A 12,515-nucleotide genomic window follows, 5' to 3' on the forward strand; every position below is an offset into this window, starting at 1 on the left:
GTGGGCTGGACATATGTTTGTCAATTGTGGTAACAGCAGATCTAATATTACTGTATACTAGACTACCCCATTATAAATAGAAATTCATTACTAATTTATGGGCTCTGTGTCTTGTTACAGATTCATCCGAAAAAGTTCCCACTAATGCAACTTCTACTCTACAAGACTATTCAAAAACATAAGCTTATGTTGTTTTGTTCGTTAAAAATTGCTTAGTGTAAATCAGGAGTATGGTATATGGATATAGTTCTAGGGGATTCAATTATTATGAGAATATATGTTTAGCAGTTAACAGTAAAGTCTGTAAAGTTGTTTGATGAAAGGTAAAAGAAAGGCACTCATATTTATGGTACTCGTTCTATTTATTTTTGAAACATATCAAATGTATATGTTCAACATTACAATGGTAAATAAATAAAAATAAAATTGATAAACAGTATCGACAATTTCAATATTTTCCTACATTGAGATAGTTCAACCATATAAAATTCATTAAATAATACAGATATTATTTGAGCAATTTTTATAAAAAACTACTCATATGAGTCTTTGATACATTTAATACACAAGACGTCAAAATTTTCTTTTAAAAATAAACAAAAAAAATTATGTAAATGGTATTATTTTAAAAAAATATAAATCTTATAACAAAGAAGGGTACACTAATTTAGCCTCCCATTTACTTTGAGGCTGCACTGAAAAAAAATCATACTAAATGAGTTAATTGATTTTATTAAGTAATCATATTTATAGTTATTTAAAGCCAAATTAGATGTTAGGAATTTACAAGTAGAGGGCACTACTTTGTTAAGTTTTGAATTATTTTGTACATCTGCACTATTCCGTGCCCATGTTACTTTTAAATGCCCAGTAATTAAAAACATATTTTACAATTATGCTTTAGAAAAATAATGTAAAATAATTGTAAATAAATGACTAAATAGTTTGAAAAAAAAAATTTGACCCATATATAGTTTCCATTCACATCTGAAGTATATTCTTACTTAAAACTTAAAATAGAAGTGCAACATTTCTACTTCAAGATTAAATGGTCACTAATTTCTCTTAATTAAGTTAAATTAGCTTGTTCATCCAATACTCTGCAATTATTCTATCTGTTCCAGCTTTAAAAGTCTCACTTTTTCTTGCTCTTCGTTACTCAACAAATAAGTATTAATCTCTTCTTCATCGAAATCTGTTTCTCTGACCTCTGGGTCATTGAGGTTAAGATGCGGTGGGATGACCACATCATTTGTAAAATAATTTTTCTCTTGCTTTATTCTCTTCAGAGAAATAGGAAGATTTAATTCTTTGGAGGATTCATCTGATTTCCGCTTGCCAGGACTCAAAGTGCCATTGGTGGGCTTGCTCACAGCTGAATCGACATCACTTCTAAAAGCCAGCTGGAAAACACTGTGTCTGTATCGCAGTATGTCATCAATGTAACGATAGAGGTTTTTGTTGTCAACACTGCTAGCCCAGGGTAGCACAGTTGCCAGTTTTAGGAAAAGTTGCTTACAATCATTAAACAATTGCAATGAAATTAATGGGAATTTGAATTTTTTTTGAAATTTTTCCAGAGTCATATACCCTTGAGCACCATAGCGGCTCAAATAGGCATAATAAGCAGCAATGGCGATCAGCCCTGGTCTAGAACGCCCTTCTGTCAGCCAAGCGTTGCGACACAAAAATAGTATATCATTCACCTTCTGTATAAGACAAGCATCAAACCCTTTTCCTTCAAGGCAATAACTAACATGAGACGTTTGTACCACACTTGGTAGTTGAAGATTCAAAAGTCGTACAATTAATTTTTTCCCTTTGAAAAATGCTGAGAACTTGTCTAGATAGGGCTTAAAGTGTGTCACACTTATAGGAATGTTCTGCATCCTGCAAGCTAGAAATAAACATGCTGCTGCGTAATGCTCTTTTGTTGTGATATATGCAAAGAAGACTTCTTTTTGAAAGAACACTTTCTCATACATGAAATCAGCTTCAGTTTTTACAGAATCTGGAAAGCAAAATCTGTCATGGAGTAATCGGATTTTATTTAGCCCAGCCACAAGGCCTTTAAGCTTCCTTTGTGGCATGGCATGCTTTGGCAGGGTAAGACTGTGGTTTTGAGGAGCCTTGGAGTTGCTGTACTCAAAATCTGTTGAAACTAAACGCTGTTCCTCTATGACAGTACCACAACCCTTGCAAACACAGCGCTCATCTGCTCCAATGCATTCTGTGCTCAGGTCCTGGCTACCGCAAGACTTGCAGACAGCACCAGCTAAAGGAAGTTTAATTTTCTCATCAGGAGAAACATATATTTCAGCAGGTACAGGCTGCTCCAGGCTTTCTTCTTCTGAGGCACAATCTGGGCACAATTGTTGCCTAGCTTCCAAGGCAGCGGGTGTAAGAGACACTCCACATGACTCACACACTTCTTCGTGAATGTCTGCTTCTTCTCTCTCTATCTCTCCATTAAGACTTGAGTGCTCCTGGAAAAAGAAAAGTATTATTTTAAAAGTTGGTAACAGAATGACTTCTTTAATTTCTCTAAATTTGCCAGACAATGTATACATAAAATAGTCAGTATACAACCCTGTTTATCCTTGTGCAATAAAAAGTATTCATTTTAAAAAAAGTTTTAGTTTCTGCTTAGAAATAATAAAAGATTGATGATAGACAATGCTGAGCTCTATCACACATAAATGATAACAAGAATTGGAACAAGCCAATTTCATGAGATGTTTTCCCCCCTTTGTAATTAATATCATATTTTGTTGTCTTCATTTTGGATAGATGTTGATAGCACTAGTCTAGATGGGACTACATTAATTAAGGTAAAATGCAAAATCACCAGAGAGATGTATGCTGAATCAACAGTACCACATTCAACACAAATGTATTTTGTTCCTTCCCCATCAATTTCAGCTTCAATAACAGCATGTTCTCCACAGGATTGACATTGTCCAGGCATAGTTTACTCAAAAGATCTGTGAAAATTAGAAATTATAGGTTATAATTTACAATTGTTGGCCTATTAATATTGGTGATTTAAAAATTGAAATTAAATGGCTTGCTAGGCTAATTCAGGCAACCTGCTAAATCTTAAACAGAATAGTAAATTAGAACATTAAATAATTAAAAAGTCAATCACAATTATCAAACTCAAGAAACTTATATCTATGTTTCAAACAAGTTTTATGTAAAACAGATTGATGAAGTTAACAATATCTAGATCGAACAGTATCATCACAATGAAATGTCTATTATTAGAATAATGATATAATCTAAAAGATTATCTACTAAATCTATTAATCCAGCAATATATGTACCAGAAATTGTTCTAGCATGCTCACAACTGCAGTAATTTAAGTTTCAATATCACTGCCTGGTATGGCAATCTGACAGTAAAAATAAAAATACACTTGTACATAAAATCCTAAATGCTACTAGTAATGTCATTGGTAATAAACAAACCCCATTCAGACAACTTTTCAAGAGAAAAAAGCTACAAAGATTTAAAAAATGTAAAAACACCCTGTGAATTTTGAGATTTTACCACTATACAAGACACCAATTACAAAAACAAACAGACACAAAATTCCTTTGTTCCCCTGGTAATCAAATCATTAAATACAGTTCAACTATCTGATATAAACATTTCACATGTAACTTTTGGGTGAATCTGGTGTGACAGTCCCGCTTTGAACCATTAGTGATGCTTTTCTATTATCACTAGTCATTCTTTTACATTCTAGATTCAGATTGACTAGTAACAGTAAACATGGCCTAGATTGATGAAATTAGAAATTATAATACTTTCATAGAGTTGGTCAACATTTTTTTTTGAGGGTCTTAAGTTTGTTTAGGACTACAATAATAATAATAATCTTTTATTGTCCGTATGGAAATTTGTCTTACAATTAGTGCATTACACCAAACAAAAAGCACAAACCAAAATGTACATTCACACCAGACTCACTCATAATTTACAAGCGAAAAGTTTATATCAAGTTTGTTCCTATTTAATGATTTGATTGCCAGAGGAACAAAAGAGTGTTTGTGTCTGTTTGTCTTTGCTATCAGTGTCTTGTATCTCTTTTGTGATGGTAATATCACAAAATCCTGACCCAAAGGGTGATTTTTTATCCCTAGAATCTTTTTAGCTTTTTTATAGATGTTTGTCTCAAACAGCTGCCCAAATGGGGTTTGTTTTTTGCCAATGATTTTACTGGCAGCATTTAGGATTCTATATGCCAATGATTTTACCAGCAGCATTTAGGATTCTATAAAGTTTATTTTTAATACTCAGATTGCCATACCAGGCAGTGATACTAAAACTTAAAATATTGCAGATGTGTTATAAAACATAGCCAAGGCCTTTTCGCTAACATTAAATGAGGACAGTTTTCTTAGTAATAGTAATCTTTGCTGCCCTTTTTGCTGATATAATCAGTATTTGCAGTAAAATTTAGTTTATTTTCTAGGATAGTACCAAGGTATTTAAAAGTTAGCACTATTTCAATAGTCTCTCCAGCTACAGAAACAATATCATTTTCCTTCTTTTCCCTACGAAAATCAATTATCATTTCTTTATTTTTTTTGACATTTAATAATAAAAAATTATCTTTACAGTATTTTTCAATGTGTTCTATTTCTCTGAAATACTCATTTACGTCTGAGCTCTCTGAGAGCAGGGCAAGAAGAGCCGCATCATCAGCGAATTTTGTGAAGGAGCAAAAAGGATCATCAGACTGAAAATCATTGGTGTACAAAATGAACCACAATGGCGATGTCACAGCCCCTTGGGGTGCCCTGTGTTAACTATGTACGCATTTGATATAACATTGTTTACCTTAACCCTCTGAGGTCTCTGGGTCAAAAATTCATTAGCCCATAGTATTATGTACGGTATGGACTAATCTTCAACGCTTTCAACTTTTCAATAAGTAAATGAAGTTGTATGGTATTAAAAGCTGATGAGAAATCAATAAAGAACAATCTTACATAAGTGTTCGATAAGTCCAGATGTTTGTAGACACTATTTAAAATATTTAGGATGGCATCGTCTACACCTTTACCCTTTTGGTAAGCAAATTGTAAAGGGTCCAACTTCCTACCAAGATCATTCAGAAGAAACATTTTAACCAGTTTTTCTAAACATTTTGACACCATCGAAGTAAGTGAAACAGGTCTAAAGTCATTCATTTCCTTTGGTTTGGAAACCTTAGGCAGAGGTAAAATTATGGACGACTTCCACAGAGATGGTATCTCATGGTTTAGTAATGAAGTGGAAAAAATATCTAGGAAAGGTTCAGCTAGTTGTTCTTTTAAGATTCGCCCTTTTATTCCATCAGGCCCACCAGCTTTCATTGGGTTGACTTTTTTTGAAAATGTTGCATACTTGCTCTTTAGTAAAAGCTAATTCTAAATAGTTGTTAACATTGACATCCTCAATAATTAAAATCGTTAGTGTCGAAACGACAATAGAAATCATTTAGCTTGTTGGATAATGTTTTTTTGTTTCTTGTAGCAAGATTACTTTCAGTTTTGACTTGTGCTCCTGCAATTTTTTCATGATACCCTACGCCTCTCTCATGTGAACATTTTTATGCCAAGTTTTATCAAGATTGGTCAAACGGTTTTGATTTCTATTCGTAACATACATACATACATACGCCTTACTTTCTACTTTATAGTATAGATATGCCCACAGGTTATATATATATGATAGTAGATAAAACATACAAATAAATCTATATTAAAAATAAAATAATTGTAAATTGATATATAAATGCACTATATCAAATATTTACAATTATTTTATTTTTAATATAGTTAGATATAGTTGCAAGTTTGATCTACTATACATATATATATAATCTGTGGGCACAGCTGATTTCTGTAGGTGTCAGTGGGCAGCAATAAACTCTCCAGTGGGCCACATTAATTTCAAATTTGCCCACCACTGATCTAGACCTAGTAAATTATACTTTCGTACTTTCTATAGACATATAATAACAGTAGAGTGTAAAGTTATATTTATATTACTAATAGTCTAATAAGTAATAATATTTAATAAGGTTTATACAAAAGTTTTTATTAAGTAAAACTTTATTTAAGAGTTTAGTAAAGTAAAGTAGTGAGATTGAGAATTATAGAGAAGTATAGATCTATATAAAATGATAATGATGATACATATTATATATCTAGGATATTGTTAGAGTAGAGACAGACACAAACGATAGAGTAGAGACAGGCACAGAGTCAGAGATACTAAAGATATCAATTATCATGATTTAGACTCTCTATTTATATATAGATGATGATACTAATGATAGGGTAGGGTCTTTATTCAATATCGTGTCATCTTGACTTTTACTACTACTAATACTTATACTACTCTTAGTAGTATTTATTTAGAGGATCTCTAGTAGATCTATAAGCAGTGCTTTTTTTTGTGATGGTGTACGCACCGGTACGGCGTACCAACACCTTTTTAAATGTGGGGAAAAAAATTATTGCTTTTCTTGTATTTTAACGTTTATTATTAATTTATTAGTAGATCTACTAATAATACTATCTTTTATACTATCTAGTTAAAAGTTAGGCAATCCTGAATCCATCACTCAAATCACTGACTGACTGAGTAACCAGTGAGTACCAGCACCTATTTTTTTTTTTTTTTACAAAAAAAAAGCACTGAGACTCACCACAGACTGAGTCACTGAGTGTCTGAGTCAGTCACAGTCAGTGCAGTGACTCCTGAGTGAGTGTGACTGAGTATAGGCTGTCTAAGTATTAGTTAGCATTACTTTTTACTATTGACACAGTGACAGTAGACTATCCGAACGGTAATATAGATCTAGATGTAGTCAGAGACTTTGACTATTCTTAAATTTAAAAACAACAACATAAACATTATTATTTCATTATAAATAAAGACGATCTTGAATAGATGACAGCCTTGGCTCTCTTGAGCCTAGAGTCTATATAAGTTATGAGACCCAAACCTATATAATTTGTCATGAACGAAAGTAAACATATCTATTCAGATCAGTGGTTCCCACGAAATAGACACCCGGGGGTCTAAGAAGACTTCCAAGGGGTCTACAAGAATGGCAAAATGAATTGGGGACCTATAAATGGGGTCTACGATAGTGGATCTCATTTAAGCAGGTCAATTCGAGTCTTTAGATTGTATTTTCCATTAATGTTAACGCATACACAAATATGATTTTGTTTTTTTACCTTAGTTAATCCTTTGAATTTTAACCCTGTTATTCAAATGATTTTAACATTTATTTTTAAATGATAATATCTTGTAAAAATAGCTTAATTAGTTAGACTTAAACTTATAGGTTCTAACTTAGGTTCTCCCGCGCCGTTTACTGTTTGGTGTAGAAACAAAATGAAAATAATATTAAAAATGGACGAATCCAAAAATAAATGTATAAAGACAGCTTAGTGTTGATTATTTTAAATTAGAATTCATTCCTTCCTTCATTGCCTATGTGCCTTTTATACTTTGTTGTATAACAACAAAGTTTTAAGTAATCACGCTATGAAACCATTTAAGCTGAATGATCTTTTGAGATGAAGAGTGATAATCTGATAAAAAGCGGAAAAATCTTTGAAATAATTTCAAGAGGGGTTTTGTGTTTAAAAACCCACCCCAGATGAATTTAAACTCCCTCCAAATCAACTCCCAGCGCTCTCCTAGACCTCCTAGCTGGTAAGGGCAGGGTGTCTACAATCTTAAATTTCCACTTACTCCAGGAATAAGTTCTAGGATACAAGAAATATCTTCAAAAAGAATGAAGGGTCTGAATATAATAACGATTAACTACGTATACACACACGCATACACTCCCACACAAGAGAGAGATAGAGAGAGAGCGGGGGGGGGGATGATGCTACGCCCATGCAACGTCTAGTAGACTTTTTACAAATTAACTTTTGGTGATTGATAAAAATGTGTATTTTATAGATTTTTTCAGAACTTAAATTTAATGTGGATCTGGTCTACATTTGTCTGGCCTTACTAGATCTAGAAGATGATCAATTTCCTACTCGTTTCTAAATAGAACTTAATTATGAAAATCCTAAGATATATAGTTCATGTTCACTTGAGTCACAGACCTGTATATATTTCTATCTATGGTCATAATACTGCCTAACTTCCGTGAAAAAACAAACAAAACAAAAGCATCTTAAATCATAATGAACTTAATCTTAGTATTCTTAGTCTTCTAGGTCTGTTCTATCAACACATATCTCTACACATAGACTAGATCTACAGCTGGTAAGATTTATTTAAGACTAGTTTGGATCCGTTTCTATATAAGTATAGAGAGTCTAGATCTAAATCTAGACTAGAATCTAGATTTAGATAATAAATACTTAGAATACTAGACCTAGTGACTAGTGACCTAGTGTCACCTAGACTGCCTAGAGGCCTAGAGTCTAGAGTAGATCTAATTAATAATAGTTAAATAGAAATCAGGTGTGCCCACAGTATACACTTCATACAGATATAAAAATGCAAATATTTAAAAAAATATCTATATTAAAATTAAATATTGAAACTGTCTCAAGTGTCTCATTATAAAAAGTTTTAAGTAAACGAAGATTATGTTTATTTATTGGCTATACATTATTAATTATACATCAATACGACACTCAATTCAAGACTCAAACTCAATGTCTGAGTCCGTTGGGTAGGCTTGGAACAAAATGGCAAGTGTAACAACTAATGGAGCTCGATCTTTGACTGAGAACCATAAAATTGAAACAAGAAAGTTTGTACAAAGCTGCATATAATTTATACATTAAACTATCACAAAACAGAAAGTAATGAAACGCACTAGAACCAGGGGAGTTAGGGTTAGGGTAGTTCTGATTTATGAATAAATAATCCAATGTATCCGCTATCTTAGCATGGACAAGGCAAATGAGAAGAGTATAAAATCTCAAGGATGAAATTGTTATGTTACTTGAAGGACATTGACTGTGACCTTGTTACCAATATTTTTAATGAAGAGTGGAAGACAAAATTTCATGTTTTATACAATTGCCATTGCAATTGATTGTTTACATATGAAATGTAAATGCTTGTTAAATCTTTTGAAACAAGGCCTTCCCATTTCTACAGGCAAGCAAAAAAAATAGTTTTTGTCATTTTCCTTTGCTGAAAGGTGAAACTATCTTTAGTGAAATGATTAAAAGTACAACACTTATTAAGAGAAGCCGATTCAGCTCCAGAGGACATAACTCAAAGCAAAGTCAGCACTACCACAGGAGTTTTATGGGTGCCAGAAGATGTATTTCCACACTTAAAAAACCCTTGCTGCTGTTCGTACTATTTGGGTACACATACATCTGTTCTTTTTCTTCTTTCTCATTTTACATGTTGCGTGTTTCAGATCAGTGATCCTATATCTGAGATGAATTGCGTAGTGGTTTCCAGATCATGCAGTTCTCCGAATAGTCTTTGGGGAGTCTTGTTCGGGTCCCTTGATTTAGTATGCACCATTGAAGGACATGGTCAGCATTGTCTGGTGATGCTCCACAAGGGCAAGTTTCGCTCGTCCCGACGTTTAACTTCCGGAACATAAATTGTTTCATTCAGTGAGCAAGAATTTTTGTGTGGAAAACTAAACAAGTATAATCACTGGTCAATGTTGACTGACAGTAATTTGACAGCAGTCATAGGGGTAACAACTAGTAAGATAGTTTCCCAGTTAAGAAACATTATGCACGAGTGTAAAAAAACATTAAAAAACTGGAACAGACACAAAATAGAGCAGTGAGATTCATAACAAACGAATATTCACATTTGACTAGAGTAAAACCTTTAGTAAAATCACTAAATTTAGAAAGCCTTCAGGACAGAAGGCTCAAAAGTAAAGTAGCAATCATACATAAAACACTGAATCATAATCTTCAAATACAAAAACAAAATTTAATAAAATACTCTGAAAGACACAAAGATAAAGGCACATTCCTTGTCCCATATGCTAGGACAAATTTGTACAAACACTCCTTCTTCCCTAGTGCTATTAGAGCATGGAATGGGTTGCCTGAGCTAGCCAGGAAAACCAGTGACTTGGCTGAATTTAAGTCATTGGTTAATATGCATGACTAAATGCATGACGCGTAGGACGTAATCATCTTCTTTTTTGAAGTAACGTCTGTATTATATAAGATAAAAGTAAAATACTGCACATTAAGTACAAGTGTATATTTGTGGGGATATTGTGATGTAAAAAGACAACAGCAATTTTTAAAAATCGTAATACAGTGTATATATGAATTAAAAGACATTCTACACAGCAAGTTTATCTTTCTAAGATATATATATATATATATATGCGGCCCGCCATTCCCAAACTTTTTTTAATGCGGCCCTCGATACAAAAATGTTGCCCACCCCTGATCTAGTTAGTTAATAATAGACAATAGTTAGCAGACTAAGTTAGTAGTCGTAGATTAAATTAATTTAAAGATTATAGTAGATAATTACTCATTAGAATTTAGATTATTTATTATCATCATCATGTTCATTGTTATGAATTATGATTCATGATCTAGAGTAGTTTATTTAATTCGGACATTTGCTGTTCTTTGTGGTCATTAAATAATTATTTAATATTTATTATAAAACTATTGCAGTGTTTAGTGTGCTTGTCCATTTTCCAATGATTCTGACCCAATTTCCTTCCATTTAGCTGTCTTTTTATGTAAGAGTAAGAAAAACGAATTTCAAATTTCTAAGTCAGGTTGTTATTTTTTCCTAGTTACCGGGATGACTTTACCACTTTACCTCTTCCTAGGGTTAAGACTATATTTTTTGATTTGCTAAGTCTATACTAATGAGTCTGGCAATATTTATTCTGTTTTTGGAACTGATTTATTTGATTCATAAGCCAAGTTGTTTGATTCCATACAAAACATAAATTAATAGGGTGTCTGAATTAAATTACAATTTTCTTACCAAAATTTATTTCAGAGAGCCAGTTTTGGACATCAATGTTATTGTTAATGATCTTATATTTTATTTGTTCGTTTATTGTTTTTTTTTTTTATAGAGGTTGGAGTGAGCTTGGTACATTGAATGAAGTTAAATGCTTAGATTTAGACCTACTAGATTTAACTAGATAGATCTAGATTTATATAGAGGATTCAGTTCGGCAAGAATGGCTATAGGTCTTAACCTGTACTATACTACAAAAGATCATCTGTATTAGAAATTTATTAAATTAATAAACAAAAAACACAAACATTCAACACACATCTAATTATGCAAACATAAAATAAGTCTAAAAGTTGGTATAGAAGTCAGTATCCCAGTGACCTAATTTAGGTAGAATAAGTGTGTTCAATATTTTTATTTTTTGTGTTCCTATTTATGCATAATTTGATAACATCTTAATGATTTCATGTGAGTGGCTATGCCTGGGGATCTTAAAATTTAGTTAATATTAATATAGAATTAAAATCTGAGTTTATTGATGCCTAAATATAGAGACTGTCTGAAATAAATTATGGTGTCCAGAATCAAATAATGTGGGTCAAAGTTGTCTGAATTAAATGAAAACACACAGATTCTTTGACCTTAAATATTGTTACGAATCTCGCTATCCAGGCTCTCTGCAAACTGCACCACACGACACCACCAACTGAAAGAACTTGACAACTCAGGGCTCCAAATAACGTAATACTTTAATAGTTGAATAAATAACAGCCAATACTGTACAATTGGCAGCACGTAACACAAGACTGTACAAATATCTCTCCGTTAATCGCTGTATCAACTCTTGCACTGGTCTCTCTGTCTCTTCTCGGACTTGTACTGAGCCGTAGTAATGAACCGTAGCTCGAGAAGTTGTCTCTCCCCCGTCTCTGATACCTTCGCTCTTTATATAGGGTCCCTGCTGGCCTTCTAGAACCGGGCAGAACGTCGCTCGACCATTCTGGGTGGTCATATGACTACATCCCTCGTGACGCTCCTGAGCTCTGTTCACGACGACGATCCTACTCGAACCTTCATGTTAATACTCGTCTCGGCTGACCGTCGTAACTCGTCACGGTTGACCGCGCTGGCCTGGGGCGATTTGCGTCAGCTGACTACACACACACCACTACCCCCATCTATGCCACCACCAGGTTTATAATAATATAATAACAAATATAGGTTAGGGGTACAAATATAAGTAGTCATCCTTGTTCTCATTAAACTAAAGAAGATTTTGATGCTTCATTTTCTTTTCTATGTCGAATTATTGTAAAATAATGCGCTGTCAAAGTCAAACTTTCAAATTAAATAAGACACTAAATTCTTCACATTTAAAAAAAACACAGGATTAGTCTATATTCTATATAATGTATGTAATTTTGTTTTTAGAGAATGCCTACATTATTCCCCTCACCAATACTGAAAGTGGATCTAGAATTTAATCTAGATCTAATTGTTTGCATTGCTTCATTCTCTTACATTGGCTGCTAGGCCTAGTAAGTAA

The 12,515-nt window shown here is 33.0% G+C and overlaps 2 protein-coding genes across 7 annotated transcripts in view; one reads left to right on the forward strand and one right to left on the reverse strand.

Moving 5' to 3' along the window:
* Positions 1-438: 438 nt before the first annotated feature.
* Positions 439-7,000, reverse strand: LOC106056307 (transcription factor IIIB 50 kDa subunit-like). Of its 4 annotated transcripts, XM_056015712.1 has the most exons (4): positions 6,810-7,000; positions 3,327-3,395; positions 2,849-2,984; positions 439-2,486 (listed from the first exon to the last, which is right to left on the reverse strand). In XM_056015712.1, the coding sequence occupies exons 3-4, from the start codon at positions 2,966-2,968 to the stop codon at positions 1,107-1,109; spliced, it is 1,500 nt and encodes a 499-aa protein (XP_055871687.1). In that variant the 5' UTR covers positions 2,969-2,984; positions 3,327-3,395; positions 6,810-7,000; the 3' UTR covers positions 439-1,106. The 4 variants fall into 4 exon arrangements, with proteins under 4 accessions (XP_055871687.1, XP_055871686.1, XP_055871688.1 ...); XM_056015711.1 differs by lacking the exon at positions 3,327-3,395 and having other exon boundaries at positions 6,708-7,000; XM_056015713.1 differs by lacking the exons at positions 3,327-3,395; positions 6,810-7,000 and adding an exon at positions 4,850-6,127.
* A 1,140-nt stretch (positions 7,001-8,140) lies between these two features.
* LOC106056309 (uncharacterized) overlaps positions 8,141-12,515 on the forward strand; it is a 62,508-nt gene continuing 58,133 nt past the window's right edge. For 2 of the 3 annotated variants that reach the window (XM_056015380.1, XM_056015382.1), the window contains exon 1: positions 8,141-8,299. The gene's annotated coding sequence lies outside the window, so the exon portion shown is untranslated. The remainder of the gene's footprint in view (positions 8,300-12,515) is intronic. The other variant, XM_056015381.1, reaches the window with a different exon arrangement.

This window comes from Biomphalaria glabrata, chromosome 17 (assembly GCF_947242115.1).
Source record: "Biomphalaria glabrata chromosome 17, xgBioGlab47.1, whole genome shotgun sequence".
Taxonomy (NCBI): domain Eukaryota; kingdom Metazoa; phylum Mollusca; class Gastropoda; family Planorbidae; genus Biomphalaria; species Biomphalaria glabrata.